At 42.7% G+C, this 27,435-nt stretch overlaps 5 protein-coding genes, 1 long non-coding RNA gene and 1 pseudogene across 9 annotated transcripts; 2 read left to right on the plus strand and 5 right to left on the minus strand.

Annotated features, from left to right (window-relative positions):
- Positions 1-435: 435 nt before the first annotated feature.
- Positions 436-4,324, minus strand: LOC112936087 (metallothionein-like protein 2A). The gene is made up of 3 exons (XM_015789619.3): positions 4,148-4,324; positions 1,752-1,829; positions 436-899 (listed from the first exon to the last, which is right to left on the minus strand). Exons 1-3 carry the CDS (start codon positions 4,210-4,212, stop codon positions 776-778), a joined length of 267 nt encoding a protein of 88 aa, XP_015645105.1. The 5' UTR covers positions 4,213-4,324; the 3' UTR covers positions 436-775.
- A 278-nt stretch (positions 4,325-4,602) lies between these two features.
- Positions 4,603-9,430, minus strand: LOC9270751 (putative disease resistance protein RGA1). Of its 3 annotated transcripts, XM_015789463.3 has the most exons (4): positions 9,193-9,430; positions 8,937-9,097; positions 5,312-8,837; positions 4,603-5,151 (listed from the first exon to the last, which is right to left on the minus strand). In XM_015789463.3, the coding sequence occupies exon 3, from the start codon at positions 8,286-8,288 to the stop codon at positions 5,316-5,318; it is 2,973 nt and encodes a 990-aa protein (XP_015644949.1). In that variant the 5' UTR covers positions 8,289-8,837; positions 8,937-9,097; positions 9,193-9,430; the 3' UTR covers positions 4,603-5,151; positions 5,312-5,315. The 3 variants fall into 3 exon arrangements, with proteins under 3 accessions (XP_015644949.1, XP_015644965.1, XP_025878576.1); XM_015789479.3 differs by having other exon boundaries at positions 5,312-9,057; XM_026022791.2 differs by having other exon boundaries at positions 5,312-8,558; positions 8,683-9,430.
- Positions 9,431-9,764: 334 nt separating this feature from the next.
- LOC4324510 (histone H2B.3) lies at positions 9,765-10,713 on the plus strand. Its single transcript, NM_001428132.1, has one exon. The coding sequence runs from the start codon at positions 9,843-9,845 to the stop codon at positions 10,302-10,304; it is 462 nt and encodes a 153-aa protein (NP_001415061.1). The 5' UTR covers positions 9,765-9,842; the 3' UTR covers positions 10,305-10,713.
- Positions 10,714-16,364: 5,651 nt separating this feature from the next.
- On the minus strand, positions 16,365-20,890 carry LOC4324511 (putative disease resistance protein RGA1). 2 transcript variants are annotated; one of them, XM_015789493.3, is made up of 4 exons: positions 20,752-20,890; positions 20,503-20,631; positions 17,379-20,406; positions 16,365-17,174 (listed from the first exon to the last, which is right to left on the minus strand). In XM_015789493.3, the coding sequence occupies exon 3, from the start codon at positions 20,350-20,352 to the stop codon at positions 17,383-17,385; it is 2,970 nt and encodes a 989-aa protein (XP_015644979.1). In that variant the 5' UTR covers positions 20,353-20,406; positions 20,503-20,631; positions 20,752-20,890; the 3' UTR covers positions 16,365-17,174; positions 17,379-17,382. The 2 variants fall into 2 exon arrangements, with proteins under 2 accessions (XP_015644979.1, XP_066165776.1); XM_066309679.1 differs by lacking the exon at positions 20,752-20,890 and having other exon boundaries at positions 20,503-20,638.
- Positions 20,891-21,184: 294 nt separating this feature from the next.
- LOC136356127 (uncharacterized) lies at positions 21,185-21,726 on the minus strand. Its single transcript, XR_010740866.1, has 3 exons — positions 21,626-21,726; positions 21,466-21,559; positions 21,185-21,326 (listed from the first exon to the last, which is right to left on the minus strand). It is a non-coding gene; the product is annotated as an uncharacterized lncRNA (long non-coding RNA).
- Positions 21,727-22,105: 379 nt separating this feature from the next.
- LOC4324512 (histone H2B.4) lies at positions 22,106-23,062 on the plus strand. Its single transcript, NM_001428135.1, has one exon. It carries the CDS (start codon positions 22,166-22,168, stop codon positions 22,625-22,627), a length of 462 nt encoding a protein of 153 aa, NP_001415064.1. The 5' UTR covers positions 22,106-22,165; the 3' UTR covers positions 22,628-23,062.
- A 758-nt stretch (positions 23,063-23,820) lies between these two features.
- LOC4324513 (probable LRR receptor-like serine/threonine-protein kinase At3g47570) lies at positions 23,821-27,306 on the minus strand (annotated as a pseudogene).
- Between the last annotated feature and the right edge of the window lie 129 nt (positions 27,307-27,435).

Here is a 27,435-nt window from a genome sequence, read left to right on the forward strand (position 1 = left end):
CCGTGGTGGCAGACGGCGTCGGAGAGCGTGAGCAGCGTGGCGACGGTGGGGTAGAGGGGCCTGCTCGCCCGCGCGCAGCTTCTCCCCCCGCCGCCTGCGCCCAGATGCTCCCCCGCAGCCAGCTGTCACGTTGAATAAAACCAAAACTAAAACCGCCTATAAGATGAGGATAGCAAATATCAGGTATAAGACGAGGGACCTTCGATGTACTTCTTCCTTCGAGAAACATGAAGGAATTATCCAGCCCACTGAGGTTAAACACGATGTAGAGTTGTAGACATGTGGTACACAAATCCATGGGCTCAGCCCATTTTGTAGTGTATTAGTCCAAGCAGGCTCAAAGCTAGATTCTTTACCAGCATGAACTTCAGATGAAGTTCGTGTAGCCAGCAACATCCAAGCAAGCAAGATAAACATCCAGTGACACAAGTCACATTAAAGCAACATTCAAGCAAAAAAGCAAAATTAGTATACCAACTCACTAGTTCAGTTTCACTAGATAGAAAGCATACATGACACACAGCATTGCATTCTTAATTACGTACACACCACAAGACTGGAGAGGAAGGACTATCATCGTACAGACGCCATAGATGTCTCAAAACATCTTTATTCTTAGCACTTATTAACTAGGATGCATTTCTTCAGTCTCAGGTCTTAGATCACAAACTCACAGAGGAAACACAAAGTTACAGTGACAACAACTCATCACTCGTAACTGGATCATACTACTAGATTAGCAGTACTAGGTCCTTCCATCTCCTTGGTTTCCTGATCAGGAGGTTGCTTGCTTCAACTTGCCGCAGTTGCAGGGGTTGCAGGTGCAGTTGTCGCCGCACTTGCACCCGTTCTCTGCTCCTGCTCCGGCGGCGGCGCCGGCCTCCAACCCTTCGGCATGACTGCATCCATCAGAGAATTAACCAACCATAGATCAGTAATTAATTACTCCCTCCGTTTCTAAATATTTGACGCCGTTAACTTTTCTAAATATATTTGACCATTCGTCTTATTAAAAAAATTAAGAAATTATTAATTATTTTCCTATCATTTGATTTATTATTAAATATACTTTAATGTATTCATATAGTTTTACATATTCCACAAAATTTTTTAAATAAGACAAATAATCTAACATGTGTTAAAAAATTAATGGTGTCAAACATTTAGAAACGAAGGGAGTAGAACTCAGCGAAACATGAAACGATCTTGGATTGTTGCTACGCAGTTTTCAGAGTAAAAGGCATAATCGTTTTCTTCAGATAAAGGAGAGAGTTTTTGTCATAACGTGCATGAAGTTTTTAGTCGTTTTTCATTGGCTGTAGCTAGCGCTGCAATTTTGTCATACGTACACGTAAAATGGAAGGCAGTGAGCCTCTCAACAAAATGTTTTGTACTTTTGTTCTCTGTGATTCAGAAGGGGAAAAAAGGCAGGAAACATATGATAATTGACAAAAGAGGTTGGTAGCTAGAAAGATGGAGGTACTCAATTCTGTTCTATTAAAGTATATATATGGTAGTTAGAGTAGGATAAGATTGATTTACGTGGACTTCTTCCATATCCGTAATTCTTTCTTATCTCTACACCATGTACTTCTATATATAGTGATCCCTGAGACTCAATACAACGGTGTCAATAATCACAATATTTCCCTCTCCTTATACTATTCAACAAATTCAGTAATATAACACATGGATTTTGCCCATGAACAACAAGTACAGGATATGAAGAAGGAAAGGATTAGTGCACATACCCCTTGGAAGGTGCAACACCCATGATGACAGTCTGGGTGGTGGTCACCTCCTCAGCCATCCCCGGGTACATCTTGCATCTGCATGTACAAATAATCAATCAGTTTCCCAGGCAAGGATGGCAAGACTGCTCTCGCCCCTCAACGTACGACAGAATTTGCCACCAATTTCAGTTTATACCGACGATGCGGTTCTGTTTTTCCGCCCTACAGCTGAAGAAGCTCGAGTCATCAAGGGTATCCTGGAGTTGTTCGGGGCTGCCACAGGTCTCAAAACCAATTTCTCCAAAAGCGCAATCACTCCAATCCAATGTGACGAGCAGCAGTATGTGCAAGTTGAATCCATTCTCTCCTGCCGAGTGGAAAAGTTCCCAATCACTTATCTCGGACTCCCTCTCTCCACTAGGAAACCGACGAAGGCCGAGATCCAGCCGATCCTTGATAGGCTGGCAAAGAAGGTAGCCGGTTGGAAGCCGAAAATGCTGTCTATTGATGGGCGACTGTGCTTGATCAAGTCGGTCCTAATGGCGTTGCCGGTGCATTACATGACAGTCCTGCAGCTACCGCGATGGGCGATTAAGGACATCGAGCGGAAGTGCCGCGGGTTTCTTTGGAAAAGGACAGGAAGAGATCAGCGGCGGGCATTGCCTAGTCTCGTGGCGAAAGGTTTGATCACCCATCGAGAAAGGGGGACTTGGTGTCAAAGATCTTAATTTGTTCGGTCAAGCTCTCCGGTTGAAATGGCTTGCGAAATCCTTGGAGCAGAAGGATAGACCCTGGACCTTAGCAGCTTTCCGTCCTGGAAGCGATGTGGAAGAGATCTTTCGATCCGTCGCTGAGCACATCATTGGTGATGGGGTGGACACACAGTTTTGGACAGACAATTGGACAGGGAAAGGTTGCTTCGCCTGGAGGTGGCCGGTGTTGTTTTCCCATGTGAGCCGTGCCAAGCTGACAGTAGCTGATGCCCTGATTGCTAACAGATGGATTCGCCGATTACAAGGTGCCCTGTCCAATGAAGCTCTGGGTGAATTCTTCCAACTTTGGGATGAAGTTCGCGACGTGTCACTGCAGCAGATGGCTGACACGATCAAATGGAAGTTGACTGCTGATGGTAATTTCTCAGTGGCCTCGGCGTATGATCTATTTTTCATAGCGACAGAGGACTGTTCCTACGGGGACACGCTGTGGCACTCCAGGGTGTCGTCGCGTGTTCGCTTCTTCATGTGGATTGCACTGAAGGGCCGCTGTCTCACGGCGGACAACCTGGCGAAGAGAAACTGGCCGCATGACGCCATTTGCTCCCTATGCCAACGCGAGAACGAAGACTGCCATCATTTGCTTGTGTCCTGTGATTATACGGCGGCTTTGGCGCAAGCTGAGACGTTGGTGCAACATTAACATTGCAATCACTGCGGAAGATGTCAGGCCGCTTGCAGATTGGTGGATCGCGACAAGACGGCGTTTTCAGAACACATACAGGACGGATTTCGATAGTCTGTTCATGCTAATTTGTTGGCTTATCTGGAAAGAGCGAAATACAAGGATCTTTCAACACATCGCCAAGTTGGTTGACCGGCTAGCGAATGACATCAACGAGGAAATCGCAATTTGGAGGGTAGCAGGGATTTTTTCCCAGGCTAGCGAGTAATCCCGATTTGCCCCATTTTTTCCTTTTCTTTCCGGGCTTGAGTTTGCTTGAGACCGGCGCGACATCCTTCATGTCGTTGTAATTAAAACTTTGTTTCCCCCAATCTTAATGAAATTGTTGTAATTAAAACTTTGTTTCCCCCAATCTTAATGAAATTGGCCAGCCTACTTTGGCCGTCCCGACAAAAAATAATCAATCAGAAATTCAGAGCCTATTTCTTGTCTGTTATAAGAAGATGGGATAAAAAATGAAATCAGATCCTCATCAGTCATCTGCATGCATGCTCCTCGTTTTATAACGGTGGAAGGGAGCTAAATCAAAATCTCCTATCATGAATCTTTTTTTTCTCTCAACAAAGACCATGTCATGCATGGCCATCATCTAAAAAAAGATTTTTCTATCATGAACTTTTTCCTCTCAAGAAAGATCATCATCAGATTTGGCCACCATCTAAAAAAAGATTTGTTCACAGACTATTGAGTCCATAACATGTTCTATTATCCAAAACAAATCCAAGGAGAGGCACACATATGACACATACAACATGCATGTCATGAATACATACCAAGATCAACAACATGGACAAACAGAAATCCTCTACAGATCACAGCACACAAAAAACCCTAGCAAACGAACAATATCCCTTCCGAGATCCAACGAATTTTCATCTAACCAACACCAAGACTAGACAGTTGATATACATGGCAGATCAAGAACAGAAATTCAGAAGATGGTGATCGGATCTTACCCTCCGCAGCCGCTGCCGCACTGGCAGCCGGATCCGCAGCCGCAGTTTCCTCCGCAGCACGACATCTTTCTTTCAAAGATCAACACGGATCGATCGAACTGGGCAGTGGGCACTGATCGCACAACACACGAGCACTCAGAAAATCTGAATATCACCTTGGGCACCTGAACCACACACAGGAAGGGGGGCCGAGAGGCCGAGAGGGTTGCTACTTATACAGAGGGAGGGAGGCCATCCGCCGTACACGTGGCGCGCATCGGGGGACCTGCCGTGACGTGGGAGTTGTGCGCCTTGGCCCATCGTGGATTTGGGGGTTGTGAACTGGTTTCTTCCCTTTTTATCAAACGATGTTAATCGGTATTTAAATCAATGAAGCCTTATATTGCATGGGGACAGCTCACTTTCAAAACTAATTTCACATATTGCATCGGATCACTTTCAAGACTAATCGAATATATGTGCAAAATATTTGTATTGAGTACTGGGAATGTCTATTGGTCATGCTAGCTGCTTATAGTTTGGGCATCCACAGCTCAAGATATTTACACGGAGGAGCCTACTGGACAAGGGCATGTTCAGAGACTCGTTGGATTTGAAATCTGCACAAGTTCTCAGAGACTGCTCAGCCTGAAACAATCTTGGAGATAGCATCACACTATGGCTGCAATTGAGGCAGCACTTGCACCCACCGTTCTCAGCTCCAGCAGTGGCAAATTGATGTTAGTCTTAACCTTGAGTAAGGCAACTTCACTTGAAGGGATATCTAGTTTTCGGCAGTGCTGACCAAGTTCTCAATTTTTGCATTTAGATCAAGCTGATGAATTCAAGCTATAATTTCGGTAAACGGTGTTGCTTCCTGCTGTTAGGTCTGCACCAAGCTGCATTTACCACTGGACTGCACTTTGAGTACCACTTGTTACCACAGAAATTCAATTGTTTCCTGTAACATTTCAGGTACACTAGTACCACCGTTTCCTTGGCGCGCGCCACTCTTGACTCTACCACTGCAAGAAGAGCAACAATATGAAGGATATTTTGATTGGGAGTAGTGAAAAATCATCACTATAGCCAGAGTTTCAAAACATGTACCACGGATAACAAACCATAGTACAAACAGATCCCGGAAAGGAAACCATTGAGACTAACAAATGTAGTTTTTCTCACCTGCCTAATTATAGAGAGTTTCATCTGGAAAGATATCCCTGCCATCTGCACCAACTGTAACAACATCGACTGCAAGTTGTTGGTCTTCTAGGAGGCACATTCTGAATTGCTTTGCATTCTGGCAATCAACCATGTGGAGTCTCTTTAGTGAGATTAGATTCTCTGCCTGATCCAGCGCTGGACAGTCCTGTGCAAACAAGTCCTGCAGAATACAGAGATTGGAAATTCTCCTCAAACACCTGTTATTCTTGACCTTGAGCCATAACACTGAAGGAAGGTTGTCAATTTCATGCAGCGTGTGAGCACCTTCAATGTGGATTCTTCTTAAGTTAGCAATCCTATGCAAGTCTTCAGGGAGAGCCCTTAGTTTTGGGCAGCCATTAAGAAACAGACGCTTAAGGCAAGGCATCAGAACGAGCTGTTCAGATCTACCACGCAAATTCCCTGTGTTAAGAGACCAACTTTCCAAATTGCTCATATCAATGATGTGAAGCAATTTGAGCTTTGGGAAAATAGTTATATGCGTGGCACTGCTGACGCCTTTTCCTAGGAGCTCTGAACCAATATTCACTACTGCATCTGCACATCTGATCTGAAGAATTAGTAGTTCTGGCATCTGACCTGCTGGTGGAAGCTCAGAGCATGAAATGCACTCGTTGAGGTACATATGTCCCAAATTTGGCATCTTATACTCTGGTTCTGAGCACAACCAATCTGGGAACCTTACACCAGGAAACCCCTCAAAAAATAAATAAATTAGGCTTGATGATGGACTTAGCATCTCATAGACTTGTTGAATTCTCTCAATCTCGTTCATCTGGTAGTGGGTAATATCATGAGTATTAGCTCCCATTGTGCAGCGAAACCACAGTTCTCGAAGACGAAGACTGTTCCTGAGTACAAATGCACCCCCTGGCGTTGCTTTTTCTAGCTTTACAATCCGGAGACGTTGGATGTTGGGGAGACATTGCAGTTCATCTAGCCTGAATCCAGATGCACTCTCGAAAACTCCTTTAAGGTTGTAGAGTTTCTGAAACTTCGCGATCCCTTTTGGAACATGGTCGATTCCAGTTTGTTCTAGCTCAAGGAAACTTATGTTGGACAGTCTCATCAAACTAGCTGGCAGGCTATCCAAATGTCTGCAACAGTGCAAAGAAAGGTATTCAAGGCTGGTAAGATTTCCTATGGATTCAGGGAGTTTTTTGATTTTTGTATAGCTTAGATCTAGCAACCTCAGTAGCAACAAGTTTCCCACCGACTCTGGTATGACTTGGATGCTTGTTCCACTGAGAACTAAGACACGAATATGCTTGAGCTCTCTGAAAATGTCCTTATTAATTGTCTTAAAGTTCTTGTTATTAAAAATTAGGAGGCTCCTCAAGCACTTCAGCTCTTCTATAGCAGGTATTTCTTTTACATCATTGCTTATTACTAAGTGACGTAGATTCAGTAAGGTTTTGCTATTTTCCATATTCATGAATAAGGAATGATCCTTTGTCAAAAATTGTCCAAGTGACCTCAAAAGATCATGCATCGTTGACATCCATTTGTCAACAAACTCTGGTTTTGGCTGCAGAAGATTCATTCTAATTAGCTCATGGTAGTATTCTTCTGCGGCTTCATGTATTGAGTACCCATGCATTTTCGTCACAAAGCCTTCAGCGACCCACCAGTAAGCGACAGCATCACGATGGATCCCAAAATTTGATGGTAACAAAGCACACCAGAGAAAGAATTGCTTAAGTTCAGGAGGTAAGTTGCTGTAGCTTAAGTACAGAGGACCTCCTAGTTCTTTGGGAAGTCCATGAATAGACCATTTGCTATCTCGGATGCTCTCCCATTCTGCCTTTGTTTTCTTACTAGATAGGACACCTGCAACAACTTTGATGGCAAGAGGAAGGCCATCACACTTTTTGACAATTTGATACCCAACACCACTGAATTCTCTTCTTTGCTCGTATGGCCCTAATGACATCTTCATCAGCAGTTCTAGGCCATCGTAATCATTCATTTTGTTTACCCTGTGGGTATAAGTTGCATGCATTTCGACCAAAACATCCAGGTTTCTTGAGGTCACAAGGATACGAGAATTCAAGCCTCTCTCGGAAGGCGATCGAAGAAGATCAATCCATACATCAGATTTCCAAACATCATCCAGCACAAGAAAAACACTCTTCCCTCTAATAGTGTCCACTAGAAGCGGTAGAAGCTCAGTCTTAGTCTCCAGCTGATCACAAATTCCTCCAGCCATTCTTATTGCCTGTTTTAACAAACTGGTCTCTGTGTAATTCTGAGAAATACACAACCATATATGAACTTGGAATTTCTCCCTTATCCTCTGTTCATTGTATATCTTTTGAGCTAATGTTGTCTTACCGATGCCTCCCATCCCCTGGATCCCAAAAACAGTTGACCTGTTGTCATTGTAGTTACTAACAATCATTTTGACCATGTCATCAACAGCCCTTCTGATATCTTCTCCAACAACCTCAAGTTCATCTACAGGAGATGTCTGACTTCTGTCAACAATTGTTATCTGGACTTGTTGCCGGTTGGTTCTCTCGAAGCCAAACATCTCTTTGTTCATTTTAATTTCTTCAAACTTTTCATTTATATTATCGATTCTTTTGGCAATCCTGTGATCAAATGAAAACTTTGCAAAGCTAGAGAACAAGGGCTGATTGCAACATACCGGCCTTGGTGGCAGCAAAAACTTCTGTGAATGAACCATGAAAAGATCCACGATGTCATCGACATCAAACATAACATTTCTCATGTTCTTCCACCATGAATCTATCCCTGGATCCTCCATGGCCAGAGCCTCAGCATCCTCACGAACAGCGTTGAAGAATTCCAGATTTTTCTTCAGGCTCTCAATACCCCTTTTCACACTTAATGTCATGATAACCTCATCCTCAATAAGCTGACCCAGCTTTTCCAAGAATTTCCAAGCGAGAGCATCCAAAACTGTGCCCATAGTGCTAGAACCGGGATTCCCGCTGGATCTCTCCAATGGGAGATGCTTGAAACTGCAGATCCCAGAACAGATATCTCACAGAGCTGCAGATCACTTAAATACGGAAGATGGAAAGAGATATTGAAGCAGTGTGGCTAAAGCCTGATGAGAACGGAGAGGGCAATGCAGATTGCAGAGGAGAGCTGTTATAGATTCTCCTCCCTTTCTTGCCACCAACTGCCTTTGTCCCAACAGACATTGACATTCTCTATTGCAAAACGTCTGAAAAACCTGAAAAAAAAATTAAAATAGTATGAAAGTACTTTTTGAGGCAGAATCTGCCCATAAAGATTTTTGTATTCAAATCTAAATGTTTCAACGATGATGCAATGTGAAAAAGGGCAAGTAGTGTTACAAAATTGCAAGGCGATTCAAGTTGAAAGCTCTTCCAGGCTGTGTATTCTTTTCCTTTCATCCCCTTGACAATAATAATTTGATTTTATTGCAGCAAAGGAGCCACTTGGTGCTTTACTTTCTTTTCCTGTTTACCACCTAAGAAGCCTGGAAGCACTGGAGCAGAGTTCTCTTTTTTTCAGGAATATGCAACAAAAAAAATATATTTATATTGGCATTAAGGTTGGGTAAAACAAGGTTCAGAGAAAATGATACATTAGATCACCAGAGTGCAGACAGCAGACCGAAGGAAAAAATAGAGTCAAACAGGTGCTGGCCGGTGCTGGGCATGCAACCGCACGCAGGAATCTACTGGGCATTTCGTCAAACAGCTCATCTGCGCCCCAACCATTTGTTGCAAAGTCCAAGTTTCAGAGCTTAGAGAAAACATCGAAAGGAACTCATCCCATTCGCATCAGTCGCGTTGCACATAATCAAGTCAGAAAAGAAAAAAAATATGATGGTTGATTACCTACGCAAGAAAGAGAGATGCTTCTCCTAGCGAAACCAAAGACGGCGACAACGACCCACAAGCAAAGATAAGCAGGGCCTAGGTCGAACTGAGCCTGGATCAGGATCACATCGCATAACTCCAGTATAAACAAAGAGCAAATTCTCTGATTCATCTCGCACGTAACGTAACGTAACGAATGGGGCGCTCGGGGAGAGCGATGCGCGAATGGCGTTCGATGAAATGCCCCTCCAAGTTCAACAGGCGCGTCCAGGCCAATCGATTTTGTTTTACTTTCTGAATTGGGCCCTGTCGCGAAGACTGCGACCTGAATTGGGCCGTAAGCCCGTAACCTAAGCTCTACGCCGAAGGAAAGCCCAAACTCTAAAAACTCCTCCACCACCGCGCGGCGGGAAACCCGCTCCTCCCCACTCCGTTCCCGCGCACATTTTTTCGGCATCCCACCCGTCGATTTTTTCCGGCATCCAACGTCGTACATCCCTCCACGTCATCGATCCGCGCCGCGTGCCTTCCACCAATCAGGGCGCACGTCCCCTCCTCTACAAAACCATCTTCCCCCGTCTCCTTTCCCCACGCCGCAATCTCGCGAATCCCACCGCTTCCCTTTCCTCTCCTCTCCTCTCCCCGGGAAGAAGACAGCAGCGGCATCCATGGCGCCCAAGGCAGAGAAGAAGCCGGCCGCGAAGAAGCCCGCGGAGGAGGAGCCCGCGGCGGAGAAGGCCGAGAAGGCCCCCGCGGGGAAGAAGCCCAAGGCGGAGAAGCGTCTCCCCGCCGGCAAGGCCGAGAAGGGCAGCGGCGAGGGGAGGAAGGCGGGGCGGAAGAAGGCGAAGAAGAGCGTCGAGACCTACAAGATCTACATCTTCAAGGTGCTCAAGCAGGTCCACCCCGATATCGGCATCTCCTCCAAGGCCATGTCCATCATGAACTCCTTCATCAACGACATCTTCGAGAAGCTCGCCGGGGAGTCCGCCAAGCTCGCCCGCTACAACAAGAAGCCCACCATCACCTCCCGCGAGATCCAGACCTCCGTCCGCCTCGTCCTCCCCGGCGAGCTCGCCAAGCACGCCGTCTCCGAGGGCACCAAGGCCGTCACCAAATTCACCTCCGCTTAGGCTTCACCCCTGCATCTATCTATGTGTTAGTTTTAGTGCTATCGATGATTGGAAAATGGATGTTAGATCGTTAGTTTGGTAGTCAGATGTCAGTGATCTGGAACAGTAGCTCTGATTTTAAACCATGTGAATGTGATTCCTGGGTATGTGATGTTTGACCGCCTTGTGTCTGCTGGTCAACGAGTGATAACTAGATCTAATTTTTGTGGAACTATTTACATGGTTGCTACTTGCATTCTGTTCAACTGTTGTAAATTCCTCTGTCACTCGTTGGAGTTTTATTCTCTGGAGCATGTGTGGAATTGCCTGGGCATGCTTTTGGGAAACTATAGTCTGTAGTCCTATGTTATGTTTGGTTAATTGGTTGCCCTGAGCTTGTTGGAATTAATCTATGTATAATTTTGTGCAATTACATCCTGTGAGTATGTTGCTATTTGCATTGTCTTGCAAACTCCTTTGTATGCCACAGGAATTTAATTTCTGGAGCATGGATGTTTGGAGTTTGATACTGTTCAAGTGCTTATTGGCCCATGTAGTTTATAAGTACGAGTAGGTTTCATCTAAGGACACTTTCTAAAAGAAGAGTTGTGAATTGGTTAGTATATAGTATGACAACTTGGCCATCACCGTTCTATTTTAGCTGATAACTTTGACATCTGAAGTAAGTTTTGCTTTACCTTAGTACTGTACTGTTTCAACTTTCAAAGAAGTTTAATTGGAAATAGTAACTGAAACACCGGAACCGTAAGTATTTTGCTTGCTATTGCAGGATGCTGCTACACTAGCCTGTTTCCTCATTTATGTTCCGAAGGTCTAATGAAGGTTCTCTCTTTGTTCTTGATTAGCTTGTAAGCTAACTGGCAAGCATGAGGTATGCACTAAACTGCTGCATCTTCTATCAAAGCTTGCTGTTGGAGTTGTTGCTCTGCAGGATATGCCATGTGTGAAGATGATGACCAAACTCTTGTGGACTCTAGAATCTTATAATGTTATCCTTTGGTTCTTTGTCCAAACTCTTGTGGACTCTAGAATTTTTATTGGTATTGTTTAATTTTGCATTACAGTAGTAGCCAGATAATATGGTGTTTCATTATTAAAATTTATTAAAGGAAACAATTTTAACCAACTTACTAAACTATCACATGTTCAATTTGTGAGTATCTCATGCAAAAGTAATTTATTGACCTCACAGTGCTTACACTCTAAACAAAGTTACTAAACTTTTACTTTTGGTAATATAAGTACTATTAGATTTATTGTTGTAATAAAATTACTTGCTCATATTGCTATTGCTTAAGTGCTACTTCGCAGTTTGTATAGGAAAGCTAAAAGGATAGCAGAAGAACTTGAGAATGTCCATTAACTACCTGAAACACATTATCTATGTTGTATGTGTAAAATATCTATATATTTATAAAAAATCATTTTAGGAACAATTTCTACAAATATGATAATATAAAATTCAACTTATATTTTAAAAAATATGCATTCTAGATTTTCTCTATTTTAAACTTATGCTTCTTTCTACAATGCAAGTGATCTAGGAATTACTACTACAACATAGTGTATCTTCTAGTTTTTACAACAATATGTTGACACGCCAATCCACTACGCCATTGTTATTGAATGAGAACTTCTTATGTTGAAAGACATGATTCACTCTTTGTGGAAAAGTAAAAAACTATGTATCAATATTGAAAATTTCTTGGGATCCCCCAGTACATGCCCCTTGGGCCTATTTATAGGCTTAGTGCAGGCTCATGTGCCCTAGGGTTACTAAGTACATGGGAATTTACATGATTACCCTTACAATAGGGACATTTATGAGGATAATTATAGACAATTTATCCTTGGGCCTCTTCTTGGGCCGCCAAGTGGGCCTCCATTGGTTGGTTGGCCCCCTCGGGCCTTGAATCCCTCGGCTTGGGGGCGAAGGTCTTCGGCTTCGCTCGACGATTTGCCCAGAGCCTCTGTCTTTGTGACATTTGGCGTTTTGCTGTCGTGCTTCGTCCTAGCGATTGTAGACTTGTTTCGGCAGGCTCGGTTGAAGGCCCTCGTGACATGCCTCCAACAGCCATGCTACGCACCATATCAATTTTTAAGTACAGGAACAATCATTCATTCATATGATGCATAAGAAATTAACAGTTATGTGACTTTGAAGACCATCAAGAGCTTGATCGGGATCTGAGCCAATAAAAGCATTGTGGACATCTAAAAGCTTGAGGCAAAAATTTTGGCCAACCTAAAAGCAGTTCATATGTTTGATCAAGTTTAGGAATGTACCTTGAGTGCTTTATGTTTAGCGATGCATTGATAAAATAATAAAGATCAGGCATAGGGGTGTAAGTGGGTGTTAACGAAAAATCCGCGCTTTGCTAATGGTGCCAGAATTGTATTGGCGCGAACTAAGTCGACGAACATAACGGCCCTAGGAGATCTGTTTAGCTCTAGTGCAGGTCCAAAGCTTGTAGAGATGCGGGCATGCCAGTCAGTTTGATCCTGCAACTAACTAGATATATAAATATGTTGATCACCAAAGAGCTGATCGGCTGACGAGTCGATCGAGCGATACTAGCCGATGCCGATAGCAACCGATGTCGATAGAGTTTTGAGCAATCGACTATATGTCCAATGTAGAGTCTGATACTTGAGTAAATAATGATATAAAGATAATTGGCTGATGATAATGTAATAAAACAACAATATAATCCAATAAAAACCAATCGGCTAACAATGATATGATAGAATAAGTGACCCGATGGTTAAAGCATACATCGGCTAGTGGTATGATGTCATTAATTAAATCCAAATGATTAGATAAACAGTGAAATCTTTGTTACAATCTGCTAAAAACAACTTGTATGCAATCTTTGTAAGCCGATACAACGTCTAGATAACTCATTGGCTGAATCCTCGATGAAACCCTTATTATAATCAAAGACAGGTTAGCGTTTAGGATTCTAAGCACGACTAGGGATGATGCATCGCAAAGTATGCAAAGAAACATAAAGTCTAAACAATCAAGCCTTTGACTAATTTTCAGGGTGGTGGATATCTTAGTTAATCTAATCTAGCAAGATACTTTAGCCGATACCAGTATAAAACCTAAAACGAATCTCAGCCGATATGATCAAATTAAGATGCTAAATTAGATTAACTAAGATATATGATAAATAGGTAGGCAAACATATCAACCGAACCAGAGCAATCCAAGAGGTCAAAGCTATGCAGCCTTGAACCACGCCAATGTAGCCAATACAATTGCCAGAGCTAGCAGAACGTAGTACTTACCCCGTCGGATGATAAGTAAAAACCTTGGTAAAGAGGGTGGCGATGCGCCGAAAGTAATTGTATTGATCGAGAGATAGTTTACAATGTCTCTGGGTGTACATATTTATACCCATGGGTAGATACTAGTCCTTGTTGGACAAGAAAAAAACATTCCTAAAGATAAAAGGAAAACATAATGTCCTTATCGGACACTAAACACATTTTTCTAAAGATAAAAGGAAACTAACAGACTCTTTCTAATTAATAGATAACTTGCCATGATGCATCATCCTTAAACTCGGTCTTTTCTGGATAAGCTTAATTGAATATATTAATTTTCTTAATCGAATATAGCAAGATTCCGACTATTGGCGACTTGATAGTTTCCATCGGCCGATTATAGGACTCTGAAACCGATACTGACTCTAGGCCGATGATGACTTCGGGGCTTGCCAAATTTCACTGTTTACAGTGGGTCAACCGTGAACCCACTTATAGGTCAAAATAAGCAGGTTCGTGGCTTATTTTAGCCTATAAGTGGGTTTTGTGGGCTAGCCACTTACACCCCTAATCAGGCATGGACGAGAAGTTTATATCTCATTAAGAACCACATTTTCACTGTCACCTGCAGGGATACTATTGATCTGGGTAACAGAAAAAAAATCGCAGGACAAGATTATACAAGAAATATCAAATATATTGAAAATAACCGACAACTTCTTAATAAATAAGCTGATTGGACACCTTGAAAATCCTGAAGTACACAGAATCCCCATTCTCTGTGAACACGTATAGATCTGAAGTTGTTGACTCATGTTCTTGTAGTGGAGAAAACATCTGTTTAATAATGTCACATATGGCATTTATATCCGCGCTGAAGGCTGAACCAAACAAAAATAAGCATTAAACACAATAAGTTCTTACCATCATTAGCATATCCTTCACAAGAGCCCAAGTTTCATCACCAACAAAATTGGATGAAAATCAAAGTAAAGGATTTGTTACTTTCAACTCTATACTTTCATCTAGGAATGCTGCAAAAAAAAATTATTATATAAATATCTTCAAGTAAAAAATCATCATAATTATCAATATCATAATTAATATTACCAATTGGATAATATAAGTGTATTTGGGTTTTATGAAACGTTTTGCAACAATATCGGGTGTTCTTTGAAACAAATTACAAAACCTGGGATTTTGAGTGAGGAATGCTCCAAACTTAGGGTTTTGAAAATTTTACTCTTATTTATTTTTTCTGTAATTACTATTATTTAAAATTGGCAAAAAAAAATTACCTGGATTTATAAGAAATGATATGTGAATTTCTTTCAATGTATTGAACATATGGCAAATCATCTTCTGATCACCTTCTGCCTACTGCCATAAGAAAAAAAAGATTACCTTAGATGAATGAAAATAATATTACGCGTGTACACAAAATATACACATTATTCATTATACTTCAAAGAAGAGAAAAAAGGTTGCATCTGCTCCATTTTTAGAAAGACGTTGACAAATGTATGCCTTTCCTTGACCATCATAAGGTAGAAGAAATGAAATGTCATTCTAGATATCAACTGAAATTGCATTTTCTCTATTTTAATCGGGTTCGCCCTGGGCGTGTAGTCATTCCCAGGGCATGTGCAGCTGAAGCTGTTGTTGTAGCTGTAAATCTTGTAAAGTTTGAACTTTCTCCCCTACTTAAATAAACTTCGACCGGCTTTCGCACTGGTCCAGCGAAAAAAAATGTAATTGCATTTTCATACATATATATTTGTGTGTATGTGTTCTGAAAGAACCTTCAAATGAGGTTAAGCGTATAAGCGACAACTACATTCAATCCACTAGGCCTTAATTATATCTACTTCGGTTGATTATACCGATACGAAGAGTTTGGTTTCCCTCAATCCTAATAACATTAGATTTGCCTCCTTGGTTCATACCAGCAAAAGAAAGCAGATAATCGAATTTTGATCCAATTTTTGCATATGAATTTAATCCACTCTAACATCCTCTCAAAAAGTGAACTCTAATATAATTACCCCCTTCTCTTCCTTTACTTTTTTCCCCCTTGACTCCTATTGTTGTATTTGAATCCTATCTTTCTATAAAGTTAAAGCCCACTACATCTTAAAGCTCAACATGCAAAGATGCTATATCATCACTAACATTTACTACATCTCAAATCTCATGTAGGCATGCTAATTTATTAAGTTTTAGAGCTTTAAAATGCAAGCATGTTAATTAAATTATTATCCCACATAATCCACATAATATTTCAATATACCTCTCCTTCACTTTTTATAATATCCTATATGCTTATATAGTTAATTAAAATTTTAGAGCTTAAAAAAATCCAAGCATGTTAAATCATCATTTCACATAATTCTCAAAATATTTCAATATATCTCTCCATCATTTTGTATAATATCTATATACCAATACAATTCATTCTCACATAGTTAATGTTATTTCTTTCTTCTTTCATTAAGCTATATCACCTCAATTGTTTCTAACGCTCAAATGATTAATTTATGGTTGGAATTATCTTCCTCATTTTTTTCTTTCATAAAGCCACATCATATTACTTTTAAATTTGGGTCATCATTCTGTATACTATTTAAATTATTATAAACCACATCAACTTATGCAAGTTTCTATCATCTAGCTATCTTACACATTATTTATATTTCTTATTATCATACCAAACTCCCGCAGCAACGCGCGGGGTTTCATCTAGTTATATTATATTTTACTGCCATACCTGTGCCTTCTCTTTCTTACTGCACTGAATATATGAAATTGAAATTGAGGCCACAGGAAGTTTGTATGGCTGAATATGAGGCACTTCCAAGGGTTCATCACCCTTGTCTCAAGAGTTCAATTTAAGTACAAGCAAAACCCACTATTTAAGCCACTAAAAGAAAAAAACAGAATTTAAATGGCACAATCGGGGTAAGAGGATTATTGGTTATGTCACCCCACATAACTGAAACAGATGTACTTCGATCGTTGTTTATCACACCCAGTTCTTGCATATTCCAAGTTTAACATGTTGATCGATCTGAAGTCCTGAAAAGTATTTGTATTGAGTACTGGGAACGTCTATTGGTCATGCTGTTCAAGATATTTACATGGAGGAGCCCAACGGACAAGAACATGTTCAAAAACTCGTTGGATTTGAAATCTGCACAAGCTCTCAGAGGCTGCTCAGCCTGAATCAGTCTTGGAGATAGCATCACACTATGCTGCAATCGAGGCAGCATTTACACCCACCGTTCTTACCTCCAGCAGTGGCAAATTGATGTTAGTCTTAACCTTGAGTCAGGCAACTTCACCTGAAGGGATATCTAGTTTTCGACAGTGCTGACCAAGTTTCCAAATTTTTGCATTTATATTAAGCTGATGAATTCAAGCTATAATCTCGGTAAACGATGTTGCTTCCTTCTGTTAGGACTGCACCAAGCTGCATTTACCACTGGACTGCATTTTGAATACCATTGGCTACCACTTACCACAGAAATTGAATTGTTTTCCTGTAACATTTCAGGTGCACTAGTATCACCATTTCCTTAAGTGCGCTCCACTCTAGTACTGCAAGAAGAGTGACAAAATGATTAAATGAAGGATATTTTGATTGTAAATAGTTTAAATTATGATGTCTCGGTGCAATAGCCAGAATTACAAAAACAAAAGATAAACCAAACCATAGTACAAACAGAATCAAAGGAAAAGATCGAGACTAACAAATAAATGTAGTAGAACTTCCTCTAATAATTTGTAGAGTAAATTGCTCACCTGCCTAATTATAGAGAGATTCATCTGGAAAGATATCCCTGCCATCTGCACCAACTGTAACAACATGGACGGCAAGTTGTTGGTCTTCCAGGAGGCTCATCCTGAATTGCTTCGCGTTGTGGCAATCGACCATGTAGAGTCTCTTTAGTGAGATTAGATTCTCTGCCTGATACAGCGCTGGACAGTCCTGCGCAAGCAAGTCCTTTAGATTACAGAGATTGGAAATTCTCCTCAAACACCTGTTGTTCTTGACCTTGAGCCATAACACTGAAGGAAGGTTGTCAACTTCTTGCAGCGTGTGAGCACCTTCGATATGGATTCTTCTTAAGTTAGCAATCCTATGCAAGTCTTCAGGGAGAGCCCTTAGTTTTGGGCAGTCGTTAAGAAACAAACGCTTAAGGCAAGGCATCAGAACAAGCTGTTCAGATTTGCCACACAAATTCCATGTGTTGAGAGACCAACTTTCCAAATTGCTCATGTTAGTGATGAGAAGCAATTCGAGTTTTGGAAAAATAGTTATATGCTTTGCGCTATTGACGCCTTTCCCTAGCAGCTCTGCACCCATATTCACTATTGCATCTGCGCCTTTAATCTTAAAAACTAGCAGTTCTGGCATCTGGCCTGCTGGTGGAAGCACTGAACATGAAGTGCAGTCGTTGAGGTGCATATGACCCAAATTTGGCATCTTACGCTCTGGTTCTGAGCACAACCAATCTGGGAACCTTACACCAGGGAACCCGACAAGAAATATATACAGTAAGCTTGGCGATGGAATTAGCAGTTCGTAGACTTGCTGAATTCTCTCAATCTCGTTGGTCTGATAATAAGTTTTATCATGACCTCCGATTGTGCAACCGAGCCACAATTCTCGAAGATGAAGACAGTTCTTGAGTACAAATGAACCCCCTGGTGCTGCTTTTTCTAGCTTCACAATCCGGAGACGTTGGATATTGGAGAGACATTGGAGTTCATCTAGTCTGAATCCAGTTCCACTGTCAAAAACTCCTCTAAGGTTGTAGAGTTGCTGCAACTTTGCAACTCCTTTTGGAACATGGTCGATTGCAGTCTGTTCTAGCTCTAGGAAACTTATGTTCGACAGTCTCATTAAACTATCTGGCAGGCTATCCAAATGTATGCAACCATGCAAAGAAAGGTATTCAAGGCTGGTAAGTTTTCCTATGGATTCTGGGAGTTTCTGAATTTTTGTATAGCTTAGATCTAGAAGCCTCAGTAACAAGAAGTTTCCCACTGACTCTGGTATGATTTGGATGCTTGTTCCACTGAGAACTAAGACACGGATATGCTTGAGTTCTCTGAAAATGTCCTTATTAATTTTCATGAAGTTTTTGTTATCAAAAACTAGGAGGCTCCTCAAGCACTTTTGCTTTTCTATAGCAGGTATTTCTTCTACATCATTGCTGATACATAAGTGGCGTAGATTTGGTAAGGCTTTGCTATATTCCATGTTCATGAATATGGAGTGATCCTTTGTCAAAAATTGACCAAGTGACCTCAATAGATCATGCATTGTTGACTCGCCTTTGTCTACAAACTCTGGTCGTGGCTGCAGAAGATTCCTTCTGATTAGCTCATGGTAGTACTCTTCAGCAACCTCATGTATTGAGTACCCATGCACTTCCGTCACGAAACCTTCAGCAACCCACCAGTAAGCGACAGCATCACGACGTATCACAAAATTTGACGGCAACAAAGCACACCAGAGAAAGCATTGTTTAAGTTCAGGGGGTAAGTTGCTGTAGCTTAAGTACAGAGGGCCTCCTAGTTCTCTGGGAAGTCCATGAATGGACCACTTGCTATCTCGGATACTCTCCCATTCTGCCCTTGTTCTTTTAGTAGATAGAACACCTGCAACAACTTTGATGGCAAGAGGAAGGCCATCACACTTTTTGACAATTTGATATCCAACACCACTGAATTCTCTGCTTTGCTCGTATGGCCCTAATGACATCTTCATCAGCAGTTCTAGGCCATCGCAATCATTCATTTTGTTTACCTTGTGGGTATAAGTTGCATGCATTTCAACCAAAACATCCAGGTTTCTTGAGGTCACAAGGATATGAGAATTCAAACCTCTCAAGAAAGGCAAACGAAGAAGATCAATCCATACATCAGATTTCCAAACATCATCCAGCACAAGAAAAACACTCTTCCCTCTAATAGTGTCCACTAGAAGCGGTAGAAGCTCAGTCTTAGTCTCCAGCTGATCACAAATTCCTCCAGCCATTCTGATTGCCTGTTTTAACAAACTGGTCTCTGTGTAATTCTGAGAAATGCACAACCATATATGAACTTGGAATTTCTCCCTTATCCTCTGTTCATTGTATATCTTTTGAGCTAATGTTGTCTTACCGATGCCTCCCATCCCCTGGATCCCAAAAACAGTTGACCTGCTTTCATTGTAGTTACTACTAACAATCATTTTGACGATGTCATCAATAGCCCTTCTGATATCTTCTCCAACCACCTCAAGTTCATCTACAGGAGATGTCTGACTTCTGTCAACAATTGTTATCTGGATTTGTTGCCCGTTGGTTCTCTCCAAGCCAAACATCTCTTTGTTCATTTTAATTTCTTCAAACTTTTCATTTATATTATCAATTCTTTTGGCAATCATGTGATCAAATGAAAACTTTGCAAAGCTAGAGAACAAGGGCTGATTGCAACATACCGGCCTTGGTGGCAGCAAGAGCTTCTGTGAATGAACCATGAAAAGATCTACGATGTCATCGACATCAAACATAACATCTCTCATGTTCTTCCACCATGAATCTATCCCTGGATCCTCCATGGCCAGAGCCTCAGCATCCTCATGAACAGCGTTGAAGAATTCCAGATTTTTCTTCAGGCTCTCAATACCCCTTTTCACACTTAATGTCATGATAACCTCATCCTCAATAAGTTGACCCAGCTTTTCCAAGAATTTCCAAGCGAGAGCATCCAAAACTGTGCCCATAGTGCTAGAACCTACGGATTCCCACTGGATCTCTCCTATGGGAGATGCTTGAAACTGCAGATCCCAGAAGAGATATCTCACAGAGCTGCTGAGTGCCGATCACTTAAATACGGAAGATGGAAAGAGATATTGAAGCAGTGTGGCTAAAACCTGATGAGAACAGAGAGGGCAATGCAGATTGCAGAAGAGAGCTGTTATAGATTCTCCTCCCTTTCTTGCCACCAACTGCCTTTGTCACAATGGACATTGACATTCTCTATTGCAAAACGTCTGAAAAACCTGACAAAATTAAAACAGTATGAAAGCACTTTTTGAGGCAAAATCTACCCACAATGATTTTTGTATTAAAATCCAAATGTTTCAACGATGATGCAATGTGAAAAGGACAAGTAGTGTTACACAATTGCAAGGGGATTCAAGTTGAAAGCTCTTCCAGGCTGTGTATTCTTTTCCTTTCATCCACTTGCTAATAATAATTTGATTTCATTGCAGCAATGGCGCCACTTGGTGCTTTACTTTCTTTGCCTGTTTACCACCTAAGAAACCAGGAAGGCCATGGTGCTTCTCTACCTGCACTAGCAAGAAGACCCAAAGAAGTGTACTTTTTAAGCGAATTTAGCTGACTGTTACCAGCAGATTTTGCATCAACCAATACAGGAATCCTATGCCAAAGCCTTTATAAGTCTAGTTAAAAGCACCGGAGCAGAGTTCTCCTTTTTTCAGGAATATGCAGAAAATCTTTTGCAGAGTTCAGAGAAAACAAGGTTCTCTGAAACAAGGTTAAGAGAAAACAGGAATATGCAGAGTTCTCTTTATGCATCTTTGCATTAAGATTGGGTAAAACAAGGTTAAGAGAAAATGGTACATTAGATCACCAGAGAGCAGACACCATACTAAAGGAAAAATAGAGTCAAACCGCCGCTGGGCATGCAACGCACGCAGGAATCTCCTGGGCATTTCGTCAAACAGCTCATCTGCACCCGAACCATTTGTTGCAAAAGTCCAAGTTTCAGAGCTTATATAGAAAAAACATCGAAAGGAACACATCCCATTCGCATCACTCGGTGTTGCACATAATCAAGACACAAAAGAAAAATTAAGATAGTTGATTACCTACGCAAGAAAGAGAGATGCTTCTCCTAGCGTAACCAAAGACGGCGACAACGACCCACAAGCAAAGATAAGCAGGGGCTAGGTCGAACTGAGCCTGGATCAGGATCACATCGTATAACTCCAGTATAAACAAAAGCAAATTCTCCGGTTGTGTTTGTACCTGACAAGTTGATTCATCTCGCACGTAACGTAACGTAACGAATGCGGTTCGCTCGGGGAGAGCGATGCGCGAATGGTGTTCGATGAAATGCCCCCCACCGCACCCCCCCCCCCCCCCCCCAAGTCCAACAGGCTCGTCCAGGCCAATCGATTTTGTTTTCCTTTCTGAATTGGGCCCTGTCGCGAAGCCTGCCACCTGAATTGGGCCGTAAGCCCGTAACCTAAGCTCTACGCCGAAGGAAAGCCCAAACTCTAAAAACTCCTCCACCACCGCGCGGCGGGAAACCCGCTCCTCCCCCCTCCTCCGTTCCCGCGCACATTTTTTCGGCATCCCACCCGCCGATTTTTTTCCGGCATCCAACGTCGCACATCCATCCACGTCATCGATCCGCGCCGCGTGCCTTCCACCAATCAGGGCGCACGTCCCCTCCTCTACAAAACCATCTCCCCACGTCTCCTCCTTTCCCCACGCCGCAATCTCGCGAATCCCACCGCTTCCGTTTCCTCTCCTCTCCCCGAGAAGAAGAGAGCAGCGGCAGCCATGGCGCCCAAGGCGGAGAAGAAGCCGGCCGCGAAGAAGCCCGCGGAGGAGGAGCCCGCAGCGGAGAAGGCCGAGAAGGCCCCCGCGGGGAAGAAGCCCAAGGCGGAGAAGCGTCTCCCCGCCGGCAAGGCCGAGAAGGGCAGCGGCGAGGGGAAGAAGGCGGGGAGGAAGAAGGCGAAGAAGAGCGTCGAGACCTACAAGATCTACATCTTCAAGGTGCTCAAGCAGGTTCACCCCGACATCGGCATCTCCTCCAAGGCCATGTCCATCATGAACTCCTTCATCAATGACATCTTCGAGAAGCTCGCCGGAGAGTCCGCCAAGCTCGCCCGCTACAACAAGAAGCCCACCATCACCTCCCGGGAGATCCAGACCTCCGTCCGCCTCGTCCTCCCCGGCGAGCTCGCCAAGCACGCCGTCTCTGAGGGCACCAAGGCCGTCACTAAATTCACCTCCGCTTAGGCTTCACCCCTGCATCTATCTATTGCTATTGCTAATAGTTGTAGTTTGATCTGTTTGTGTTAGTTTTAGTGCTATCGATGATTGGAAAATGGATGTTAGATCGTTAGCTTGGTAGTCAGATGTCAGTGATCTGGAACAGTAGCTCTGATTTTAAACCATGTGAATGTGATTCCTGGGTATGTGATGTTTGACCGCCCTGTGCCTGCTGGTCAACGAATGATAACTAGATCTAATTTTTGTGGAACTATTTACATGGTTGCTACTTGCATTCTGTTCAACTGTTGTAAATTCCTCTGTCACTCGTTGGAGTTTTATTCTCTGAAGCATGTGTGGAATTGCCTGGGCATGCTTTTGGGAAACTATAGTCTGTAGTCTTATGTTATGTTTGGTTGCCCTGAGCTTGTTGGAATTAATCTATCTAATTTTGCGCAATTACATCCTGTGAGTATGCTGTTGCCATTTGCATTGTCTTGCAAACTCCTTTGTATGCCACAGGAATTTGATTTCTGGAGCATGGATGTTTGGAGTGTGATACTGTGCTTATTGGCCCATGTAATTTATAAGTACGAGTAGGTTTCATCTAAGGGCACTTTCTGGATGGAGTCCAATATTTTTTTAGCCTGATGGCAATTTTGGTTTTTGATCTTTGCGTTTGAAACAAAAGAAGAGTTGTGTGAATTAGTTAGTACTATATAGTATGACAGCTTGGCCATCACCGTTCTATTTTAGCTGATAACTTTGACATCTGAAGTAAGTTTTGCTTTACCTTAGTACTGTACTGTTTCAACTTTCAAAGAAGTTTAATTGGAAATAGTAACTGAAACACCGTAAGTATTTTGCTTGCTATTTCAGGATGCTGCTACACTAGCCTGTTTCCTATAAATTTCCTTTGAATCAAAGGGGGCCTTATGTTCCGAAGGTCTAAGGAAGGCTCTCTCTTTGTTCTTGATTAGCTTGTAAGCTAACTGGCAAGCATGAGGTATGCACTACACTGCTGCATCTTTTATCAAAGCTTGCTGTTGGAGTTGTTGCTCTGCAGGATATGCCATGTGTGAAGATGATGACCAAACTCTTGTGGACTCTAGAATCTTATAATGTTATCCTTTGGTTCTTTGTCCAGTGAGGTTGTTTGAGGTGTATAATTTTTTTCGAAGGTTCTACTGCAAGAGCATCCTGAATTTCTGTTGGGCTTGTTTGCATTAAACATTCCATGCTGAATTGAAGTTAACTACATTCTGTTTACATCTTTACAGTGGCATGCATCTAAGCTTAATGAATATTAACTACGCAACCTTGTGTTCCTCCAATTATTCCTGGTACAATCATCAACACTGTCTACATATGTATCTTGCCCAACGTTTAGCTCACAGTGCTATGTTCTTCATGGCCGACCATCCAAGACCTGAGATATTCATCTCTGGTTGCATGCATCTCTGATACAGCTTCTGCCAACATCATTCGCTCTCTGGGTTGTTGCTTTGAGCATGATATGCCGAGCCTAAGAACAGACACCAAGCACTGTTGAATAATTCTTGTTTTTATGCTTTCATTTTTAACATCTGCAACATTTTCTTCTTCATGAAGCCAGATTGTTGGATCAGCTATGTCTAGGGGTTGGTGAAGAAAAGAAGCTGCAACAAACTTGTGCAGATCCATTGAATCCCTGAAAATGTCATCAGTAGGGCTCCTTCCAGTAAACATCTCAAGCAACAATATGCCTAAGCTGTAAGTATCGCCTGCTCTGGTTATTGTAGACCCTTCCCCATACTCTGCAATGTTTGCAATCAAAGTTAGTTGTCAACCGTACCCTCCACATGTAAAACAAATACAAAGTGCCCCAGTACTCCAATCCACACCCATGAGGGAGGAGGGGGAGGGATTATGGGAATTAATGTAAGAAGTTCAGTTTTTTTTTAAAAAAAAAAATCTACCTGGTGCAATATAACCAATGGAACCTCTGATTCCAATTGAGCTTTTCGAACTTTGAAGAGTTTTAGTACTACTTTTCGGGAGGATTCTTGATATGCCAAAATCTCCAACCTTAGCACTCTTGTCTTCTGATAGAAGAATATTACTAGGTTTCAGATCACAGTGTATGATTGGTGGCTGGCAGTGATTGTGAAGATAATCCAGTGCATCAAAGATATCAACAGCAATGTTGAGTCTCTGTGAAAGGCTGAGTGTATTGCTAGGAGTGAGATTGCTTGACTTGGGATGAATCCAACCATCCAAGCTACCATTGGGCATGAACTCAAAAACCAATGCCTTGAACTCTTGACCCTGTGGACCAATACTTGAGCAACAAGTGATGATCTTTATGAGACAACGGTGGCGTACTCTTCTCAGAGCCTCACATTCAGCCTCAAAGCTTTTTGAAGATCCTGATTGTTGAAGGTCGAACACTTTTACAGCAACAAGTGCACTCTCATCGTCTAAAGTACATCTAAAAACAGAACCATATCTTCCTTTGCCAAGCAGGTTGGCTTCTGAAAATTCATTACTTCCTCTTGATAATGCATAATATGAAACCCTTTGATACTGTTCCTCAATAACCAGGGATGTTGCTTGTCTATTTTGTCTTTGTTTGAACTTCCTTTGGTGTAACAGAATAACTACAATAGCAGAAACTAACACCAATATTGCACCCGTTGTTGGCAGAGCTATTGCAAGAGACTTCAGATGCTGGTTTCTGTTCTTGCTTACATTGAGAATGGGACATGGAGCCAAGTGAAGCTGGGGTATTCCACCGCACAAGTTATTCCCCACAACCGATGCAAAAGTCAGGTTTCTGAAAACACCCTTAACTGGAACTTCCCCTTGCAATTTGTTGAAGGACACATCTAATTGCCACAGCGTTGTCAAATTTTGTAGAGTTGCTGGGATTGGTCCTGAAAAATTGTTGTGTGCTAGAAACAGCTGTTGCAGATTGGGAATCCTAGCAATGGTGTTGGGGATCCTGCCAGATAACTTATTCATGGTTAGGTTCAGTATGGTGAGCCCTTTTAGGTTGCTCAGAGATTGTGGTATTCCTCCTTCAAATGAGTTCTCTTCTAGATAGAGGGCTTCCATCACTTCACAATTTCCTATACTGTCAGGTATTTGTCCAGATAGCTGGTTTCCGGATAGATCCATTCCATTTAGGTTAACCAAGCTACCAACTTCTGATGGAAGGGGTCCTGACAGAGAATTATATGACAAGTCCAAGAACCACGAGAGTGACTGCAGCTCAAAAATTTCTTTGGGGATCGAACCATTTAGATGGTTGTATGACAAATCTAGAACAAACAGTTTTTTTAGATCCCCAAGGCTTGGTGGGATTGGGCCTTCCAAATTGCAGTAGAATGCGTATATCCTATTCAAATTTGTAAGATTTCCAACAGATGCCGGTATGAGGCCTGACAGGCTGGTATTGTACAGGGAAATTTCAACCAAGTTTGTTAGCTTCCCGATGCTTTCAGGAATCACTCCAGATAATATGGAATTGAACCCCAGATCGAGAAAGCTCAAGCCTACCAGATTGCCAATGTCCTCAGGTATGCTCCCCGAGATATTGTTGTTATCTAAATTGAGCATTTGTAGCGTCGTTGACAGGTTCCCAATTGGCCTTGGCAGCTGCCCACTGAAAGAGTTGTTAGCGAGGACAAATTCTTGCAGCTGGCTGCAGTTTGACAGTGAAGTGGAAATTCCCAGCCCTTGGTGTTATCTGCCTCAAGTTGATTTCCTACCAAATACAAATACTGAAGATATTGCAACCTCCCCAAGTTGGGAGGCACAAATCCGGTGAATTTGTTGTCTGAGAGGTACAGATCCGTGAGTGTTGAAAGATTGGAGAGAGAATGAGGGATGACTCCTGTAAACCGGTTAACATCCAATCCAAACACTTGTATACCGGGAAGCATGCGACCAATGTCAGAAGGGATGCTGCCATGCAGCATGTTATTGCCAACCTGGAGCATCATCAGCGACGACAAATTGTACAGAGATAGCGGAAGTTCGCCGGAAAGGTTGTTTGCATTGAGAAAAAGATAACGCAGACCTGCGATATCGCCGAGGCCTGGAGGGATGAGACCCTCAAGCTTGTTGTAACTCAGAGACAAGTGCTGCAACGACGAAAGGTTGGCTAGCGAGGCCGGGATCTTCCCTGTTAAGCTGTTCTTCCTGAGCTGAAGCTTCTTGAGCCGTGGCAGCGTGTTACCGAGCTCCGGAGGAATTCGCCCGCCAAGCTGCGGGTTGGACTGGATCCGCAGGATTGTCAAGCTGATGCAGGAGCTCAGATTAGCAGGGATCACACCTGAGATGGAGTTGTGGTCCATATCGAGGACCAGGAGACGCCGGAGCCGGCCGACGGCCGGAGGTATCTCGCCGTGCAGCTGGTTGGAGCTCAGGTTGAGCCGCCGTAGGAAGGTGAGGTTCCCGACGGCCGGCGGGAGCGTGCCGGTGAGGTTGCTCGACGGCAGGTCCAGCGCCGCCACCCTCGTCGGCCACCGGTGGCTGCATGTCACGCCCTCCCAGCCGCAGAAGCTGGCGCTGGTGTTCCATGAGGCGAGCGCGCTTGAGCTGCTCCCGCTGAGCCCTGCCTTGAGAGCAAGCAGCGCCGGCTCATCGCTTGCCGTGCCGGTGCCGATCGTCATCAGGACGCAGAGGAGGGACAATGCAAGCCTCATCCGACGTATCGCCATGTGGATTCTTGGTTCGGTTTGAGGGAGCGTTCTTGGAGCAGAGTTTAGTTAACACGACTAGCTATTTTAGTTAAATGGAGATACTAGCATATCTCTGTTTCCTGCTGATCACCAGTACCAGTACATTTT

This window comes from Oryza sativa, chromosome 1 (genome assembly GCF_034140825.1).
Source record: "Oryza sativa Japonica Group chromosome 1, ASM3414082v1".
NCBI classification, from domain to species: domain Eukaryota; kingdom Viridiplantae; phylum Streptophyta; class Magnoliopsida; order Poales; family Poaceae; genus Oryza; species Oryza sativa.

Bases quoted from the DNA above. Each gene is read 5' to 3' on its own strand.
- LOC112936087 (XM_015789619.3), bottom strand. From the start codon at position 4,212: ATGTCGTGCTGCGGAGGAAACTGCGGCTGCGGATCCGGCTGCCAGTGC. The intron at 1,830-4,147 runs GTAAGATCCGAT...TTGTACATGCAG, and splicing joins TGCGGCAGCGGCTGCGGAGG to ATGCAAGATGTACCCGGGGA. The intron at 900-1,751 runs GTATGTGCACTA...TGATGGATGCAG, and splicing joins GGTGTTGCACCTTCCAAGGG to TCATGCCGAAGGGTTGGAGG.
- LOC9270751 (XM_015789479.3), bottom strand. From the start codon at position 8,288: ATGGGCACAGTTTTGGATGCTCTCGCTTGGAAATTCTTGGAAAAGCTG.
- LOC4324510 (NM_001428132.1), top strand. From the start codon at position 9,843: ATGGCGCCCAAGGCAGAGAAGAAGCCGGCCGCGAAGAAGCCCGCGGAG.
- LOC4324511 (XM_015789493.3), bottom strand. From the start codon at position 20,352: ATGGGCACAGTTTTGGATGCTCTCGCTTGGAAATTCTTGGAAAAGCTG.
- LOC4324512 (NM_001428135.1), top strand. From the start codon at position 22,166: ATGGCGCCCAAGGCGGAGAAGAAGCCGGCCGCGAAGAAGCCCGCGGAG.